The sequence below is a fragment of the Chiloscyllium plagiosum genome, chromosome 3 (genome assembly GCF_004010195.1).
Source record: "Chiloscyllium plagiosum isolate BGI_BamShark_2017 chromosome 3, ASM401019v2, whole genome shotgun sequence".
Lineage (NCBI taxonomy): Eukaryota > Metazoa > Chordata > Chondrichthyes > Orectolobiformes > Hemiscylliidae > Chiloscyllium > Chiloscyllium plagiosum.
In genome coordinates this window covers 69,166,563-69,173,505 of record NC_057712.1, presented here as the reverse complement: position 1 = coordinate 69,173,505, position 6,943 = coordinate 69,166,563, and the positions used below count along the sequence as shown (strand labels likewise).

General features: G+C 37.8%; 1 protein-coding gene across 4 annotated transcripts in view; it reads left to right on the top strand.

Moving 5' to 3' along the window:
- nkain2 (sodium/potassium transporting ATPase interacting 2) overlaps positions 1–5,931 on the top strand; it is a 524,118-nt gene extending 518,187 nt beyond the window's left edge. For all 4 annotated transcript variants that reach the window (XR_006310461.1, XR_006310460.1, XR_006310462.1 and 1 more), the window contains one exon: positions 3,555–5,931. Coding sequence is in view for 1 of the 4 variants with exons in the window: in XM_043684074.1 (XP_043540009.1) it covers positions 3,555–3,564 (10 nt within the window). In the remaining 3 variants the exon portion in view is untranslated. The remainder of the gene's footprint in view (positions 1–3,554) is intronic.
- Positions 5,932–6,943: the final 1,012 nt, after the last annotated feature.

The following is a 6,943-nucleotide window of genomic DNA, read 5'->3' as shown; positions in this document are numbered from 1 at the left end:
GAAGGTGCCGGGAGTGGAGGTTGGGTTGGTGGGGGGTGTGGACCTGACGAGGGAGTCACGGAGGGAGTGGTCTTTTCGGAACGCTGATAGGGGAGGGGAGGGAAATATATCCTTGGTGGTGGGGTCCGATGGAAGGTGGCAGAAATGATGGCGGATGATACTCAGCACCGCCTTCCTAACCTGCAATCTTCTTCCTGACCTCTCCGCCCCCACCCCACTCCGGCCTATCACCCTCACCTTGACCTCCTTCCACCTAACGCATTTCCAACACCCCTCCCCCAAGTCCCTCCTCCCTACCTTTTATCTTAGCCTGCTGGACACACTTTCCTCATTCCTGAAGAAGAGCTTATGCCCGAAACATCGATTCTCCTGTTCCTTGGATGCTGCCTGACCTGCTGCGCTTTTCCAGCAACACATTTTCAGCTCTGATCTCCAGCATCTGCAGTCCTCACTTTTTCCTCTCACAATCCAAAGATGTGCAGGTTAGGTGAATTGGCCATGCTAAGTGGTCTATAGTGTTAAGTGTATTAGTCAGGAGTAAATCTGGGGTAGGAGAATGGGTCTGGGTGGATTACCACTCGCAGGGTTGGTGTGGACTTGTTGGGCTGAAGGGCCTTTTTCCACACTGTAGGTAAACTAAACTGACATTTTGGCTTCTTATTATTTATCAAACCAGTTCTCCAAATATAACAGCTTTGAAGTATGTCTGTTCATTGGTTTCAATTTGTAACAAATCAATAACTCTACTCATTTGTGGAAGAAAAGCCTGCAGCTTTTAACAAGTTATTTTAATTCAGAAGCTTTATGGTCTTCGTAATGCATGCTGCTATGATTGGTCAGTTTCTGCATCGTCTTTTGTATTCCATTTAAACTACTGGCGCTCCCACTGAGTTTAATTGCTTTTCCACATTTCAACCATAAATTTAACTTAAAGCTAAATTAGTCAAAAATATGATAGCTTCTCACAGTCAATACATCTTAATACGGGCTAGTGTAGCAGCATTCAAATTTCTTTTCTCCAAATGCTTGTGTAAGAATATCAGTGCAGTTCTCATCTGGTCACATGGCCAATTCTCTACCATTCTATTAGTGGTGATGCTTTTTTCCTGGTTATTTATAATTATTTAATGTTGTTCTCTAGTTTCCAGATACTAGAGTTGTAATAACCATAGTTCCTTTCAAATGTACTTTGTTGTGGGACGCGAGACTTGTAGTAATTTGTTTTCAAGGGTTTGAATATAAATAATCTGAATGGGAGGATCAGTAGGTTATAAAATTATAATTATTACAATTTTCCAACCGTTAAGTTAGCTAAACAGACACTTTGGCTTGTTGTTATTTATCAAACCAATTCTCCATCAATCCTGGAACTGATAGTTTTAATTTTGAATCTGCTTAGATACTGTTTAAAATATCATTTTTCAATTTCTATTATATGATTGTAATACCCAGAGTTCTACCTCACTGGAGCCACACTGGAAATCAAGTCCCACTATTCTCAGAGTTGTATAAAATCTTTAATTTAGGGGACAAGTATGCAAAATTCCCAAATTTACCTGCCCTTCAGACCCAAGTTGACAGAAAGTATGGGCTAAATTTCTATGCTTAACAGGAGTTGTTATTAATCACAAATCAATAGACTCTAGCTACCATCGACATATAATCCTACTACTGATACAGTGTCACTATCTGTGAGCCAGGAGACCTGGGTTCAAGTCCCACCTGCTTGAGAGGTGAGAAAAAAAACATATCTGAACAGGACGTTAAAAAAATACACATATAGACAGACAAAAAAAGGGTGTCATGAATGGAGAAAAGGTGGTTCAATGCTTCCTGTCCAGAGGGTTCACTGACATGATCCTTTTGGTTTGTCAGGTCCTGCTGCTCCACAGTAATCCTCCTTCAGGTGTTTTCACTTGTTTGCAGGCAGCACATGGTGACTTATTCACACATGAGGCCTCAGACTTAGTGGTTAAGTATCACACAGTTTACAGCAACTGATGAAGGAAATAACATGCCTTTCTTCAGACTGGAGATGTGCTTTTTTAACTTCAGAGAAAGTACAGCTCCTTTCTCTCTGAAGGTCCAATAATCCTTGAGCAAACATTCATATGAACAAGCTGTTCAGCTACCTGGGAGCCAATCATAGTGTTGGGGGGCAAAAAGCCTTTGTCATTGGATTGGGGAATGGTGACCTCTATCAATCAGCTACCTGTTACCAGCCAAATCTCCATTCACATACAGCGTTTCATTCCAGCTCATCTGTAACTTTACCTCCTGATTGCTTGAACAATAGCAGTATAAACAATACTTAAAATGAATGTCAGGTATATTGCTTGTAAAAATGTGCAGTAATCCTTGATCTCTAAAACAGTTTCTTCCCGTTTCAATCCACAATCAAAAGCACAGGAAAAATATAAATATATAGTCTTTATACTGGGACCTTTCATGGATGATGATTTTTTAAAAAGAAAAGTACTGACTGAAGGTAACCACAGTGGTCACCAGATTGAACCAAGGACATGAATACATTAATTAAATTTTTAAAAGCATTGAAATTTAGATCTGTACCTTCTGGTTGATTTACATCTTTCTGAAATTTTTGAATATTTGGATGAAAGTCACCTCCAAATTTTCCAGTTTTAAAGAAACAATGCAGCCAAATATGAGAATATAGAAGTGAACTGTATTTCAGAAAAAGGTTTCGGCAAAGAGGAAGGGAAGTGGCTTAGTGACAGCAGCAGGGGAAGACTCTTTCTCTCCCTTTCTTTTCTGTGTTTCCTTTGTCTCAAAAAAAAATCACCTGGTGATAAAGCAAATTGGAAGAACATTCATTCACTAAGAACTCAAAAGTGATATCAAATTTTACTACTTCTGAGGATGTAAGTCATCAATTAAAAGCTATAGTCTCAGGTTAAAATCTAAAACCTAAGAACTCTAATGAAATTCCTTTTGTACTACACACGCTCCCCTTTTAAACTTTACATTGGTTTTTCTTGTGTTTAATGATGCATTTTATTATTTTTCTTAAGGTTAGTAAGTAATAAAATTCTTATTTCTTCCACTTAAGAAAATCTTGTAATTGGCTCCTTCATTTTGACTTGTGCTATTTTTACTTGAAGTATGATATGGCTGCATGCTTTACAAAAAGCATTTAAAATCTTTGTTGTGGATAAAACAAGTTGGTGGTGGCTAAAAAGCAGGGAGCTCCTTACTTAGTTGTAACAAATCACATTAGGTGTTGCAATGCAGATTCCTGGACATAGTAGTAAAGAGTGGCAAAATGTTCATCCAAAATCTAAATTTCACTGATAGTGCACCGTGATTTTTGATTCCAACAACTTGGATTAGTTGGATACTTAAAAAAGGTGATGATTTCAATCATTCTTCAGTTTGCATGTCGGTATTGCTGGAACTGCCCTCTAAAATCATAGAATTCTTCAAGTTCTACTGGTGTCAAATGTGTTGAAAATGCAACTGTTATTTGAAGTTTAACAGATACTTGAACATTTAAGCAATATTTGATTCATTTATCTTTCAATCTATCATTTTAGGTCAAAATAAACTGGCAACTGGCAACACCTTAATTTCAAAGATTCTAGTGGTGATAACTTTTTATTGTGCAATGTGGAGCATGGCTGACCATTCTTCAAGTGGTGGCCCAGCCCAGAGTCTTGGGACAACAGAAGACCCAACCAAAATGCAGGCAGATGAAATACTTCAAAGATTTGAAACTGTACACCACAACCAGCAATCTTCCTCCAGTTGGTTGGAACATGCTGAAAAATAATGCTGAATTTTGGTGCCTCGAAGATGAAACTAAAGTATTGTTGCCCTCTACAGGCTAATATGAAAATCTCATGGCATTATTCTCGTGTGAGTCCAGATTGCCAATTATAAGTGCAAGTGTTCATCAACAAATTAGATTAACTGTTTATGTTTCAAGGTCATTGTTGAATATATATTTTCTGGATTAGCCAGACATGGTGAATTGAATCAGTGCCATAGTTTTACTAAGGATTAAATAATGCAACCAAATGTGAGCTTCTTTTCATACAAGCAGCACATTTGCCTTAATACATGAAAGTCTAAACATCTGTAAATGAGTTAAAATCTGGGCATTTTTTATAACGTTAAAACATTTCCTGAATGATTACTGGTGGAGTTAGCACTCTCTGATAAACTGCTATCACATGGCTGTGCAGGAGATGCTTTGCATACCGAAGGTCTTCAGTGAATAGCCCACATCATCGTTTTTTTATTCCTACACAAAAGTAAATGTGAAGCTGTGGAGGAAATAGGCAGCAGTAGTATATGTGAATAGTTGAAAGCCTTTATAGGTCATGTGAAATAAAGCTGAAAGAGCCAATCAAATGTGGTAGTTGAGAATAGTGAAGAGAGATTTGTTTCTTATTCCCACTGCTTCTGCTGTCGACTAAAACTAGATATTGTTTTCTACCTTAATGTATACAGCAAGTATTACGTTTGAACACAGGGATATATGTACATTTACATGCATTTATGCAAATTAAAAGTTAGAAGTTGTATTTATTGTTATTTTTTAATGCACCAATCTGTTGAAATACTCTGTGGTGATCATCTTTGTTACTACCTGTATCAAAGGAACATGACTTTCGTATCTGTGTTAGTGCTCTGTTGGTCCTATGGTATTTGGGGGAAACAAAATCTGCAGTAAAATATGTCTCAAACATATGTCTTAGCTGTATTTGTGGTTCATTGTTATGCTTCACTTGGTAATTTGGCAGGACTACTAAGAACCAAATTGTAGTGATGTGCTTGTGAAAATGTTCTCTAACTGCCAACTCAAAAACCCCTTTTTTTTTGGCAAATGCTTTGATCGATAGCAAATGTTGCAACCCAGAGTTATACTTCCAGTTTTTAAATTTAAATCTCTATTTATGACATTACAAGATTACAGTGATTATTCCATTGCTAACATAATACCAGAGCATTTCAACTTCACAATCTTTCCTTTGAGATACACATTTGATGATATGGTGAGTAAAAGCAGATTGCTGATTCTCATTTGATGATATTGGTAATAATCCAAAAACCAAGGGAAAACGTTATCCAAAAGGAAGTCTATTGTCTGTGCAAAATGTAATTATTTGAGGTCATGTGATTGTCTGGATTGGAATCCTCAGTAATGTAAAAAAAATTTAGACAAAAACTGCCTTTGAACTCAGCTTACATTAGCTGTGCTTTAAAAATGGAAACCTGGGCTGACATATGTGGATTTTCTTTTGCCTTAATATAGTCTGAGCATCACAGGGCAGAGATTCAGCTTGGGTAGGAGTATAAAATATCAAAGCAGCCACCTGTTACTAATGTTTAATCAACCTATTCATAGATAATTATGACACATCTCTGGCACAGGTGGAACATGAATGTAGGCCTCCTTGCTCAGAGATAGTGACAGTACCACAAGCCACCAGTTAGATTCCTAGTTCAATATTCAGTCCTATTGACTTCAAAAGCTCTGAATATGAGATAGTGGATGTCAGTGAATTGGATATCACTTGTTCTTGATTGCCACTCCAAGATGAATTTCTACCCCCAAGGTTCTTTATCAACATCATCCAAAACTGAACAATATTAAGAATAGTATACGTATAATAATTTTGACATCATTAGTGAGTAGTCAGATATTGAAATAATGACTGCATGCTAAATGATTAAGCCCAGTCTTAGTTTGGTCTGTATAATTCTACAGGGATGTTTACAACAGGGCCAGTGAATAAATTTTTATCTTCACCAAATCTTATCCAAAGAATGAAAATTGGGCATCTTCTATTATAGGCAGATCATCTACTTCACCAGAATTCTGTTCAAGTAGTGATGATGAACAAAGTTTGGGTGAAGATTTGTAGCTCGGTTGCTCGTTGTTGTGGTTCTGTTCGCCGAGCTGGAAATCTTTGTTGCAAACATTTCGTCCCCTGTCTAGGTGACATCCTCAGTGCTTGGGAGCCTCCTGTGAAGTGCTTCTGTGATGTTTCCTGCCGCTTCCGGTTGTCAGTTTCAGCTGTCCGCTGTAGTGGCTGGTATATTGGATCCAGTTCGATGTGTTTATTGATGGAGTTTGTGGATGAGTGCCATGCTTCTAGGAATTCCCTGGCTGTTCTTTGTTCGGCTGGGACAACACTACCATTATAGGGCAAGCCAAACAAAGAACAGCCAGGGAAATTCCTAGAAGCATGGCACTCATGCACAAACTCTATCAACAAACACATCGACCTGGACCAATATACCGGCCACTACAGCGGACAGCTGAAACTGACAACCGGAAGCGGCAGGGACAGGCCACTATAAATGCCGGAGGAAACACCACAGAAGCGCTTCACAGGAGGCTCCCAAGCACTGAGGATGTCACCTAGACAGGGGACGAAACGTTTGCAACAAAAATTTCCAGCTCGGTGAACAGAACCACAACAGTGATGATGAAAATTGACCCACATTCTTTTCCATGTTCAACATTTATTTTCTAGCTGCAGGTTATACTGAGGAATGTGTGTTTCATGTTGGACTACAAAAAGAAATGAGAAAAGATGGATTTACATCTAAAAGGTCCAATGATCGAAACCAAATCTAACAATATTAAGTTTACACTTTTTTTAACAACTAATATCTGACTTTTTACTATCAGATTTCTTCTTTGAAGGGTACTAGTTTCCCTATGTACTTGCACAGCTTTGTTGGGTGGGTACTTTGGAAAAGGCTTTTGTTAAAAACAAATACATTTTGCAAGAATATATTGCTCGGGTAAAGAATTTAATGCTGTGTAAACATAATAAAATCATGTTTAACAAAATATCATTAGCCTAAAAAATGCCATTATTACTGATTTTATCATTGCCACTACTAGGAATAAAACTAAATACTTTTTTTCCTGAATATCATCTAATGCAAACATCAGTTCACTGGT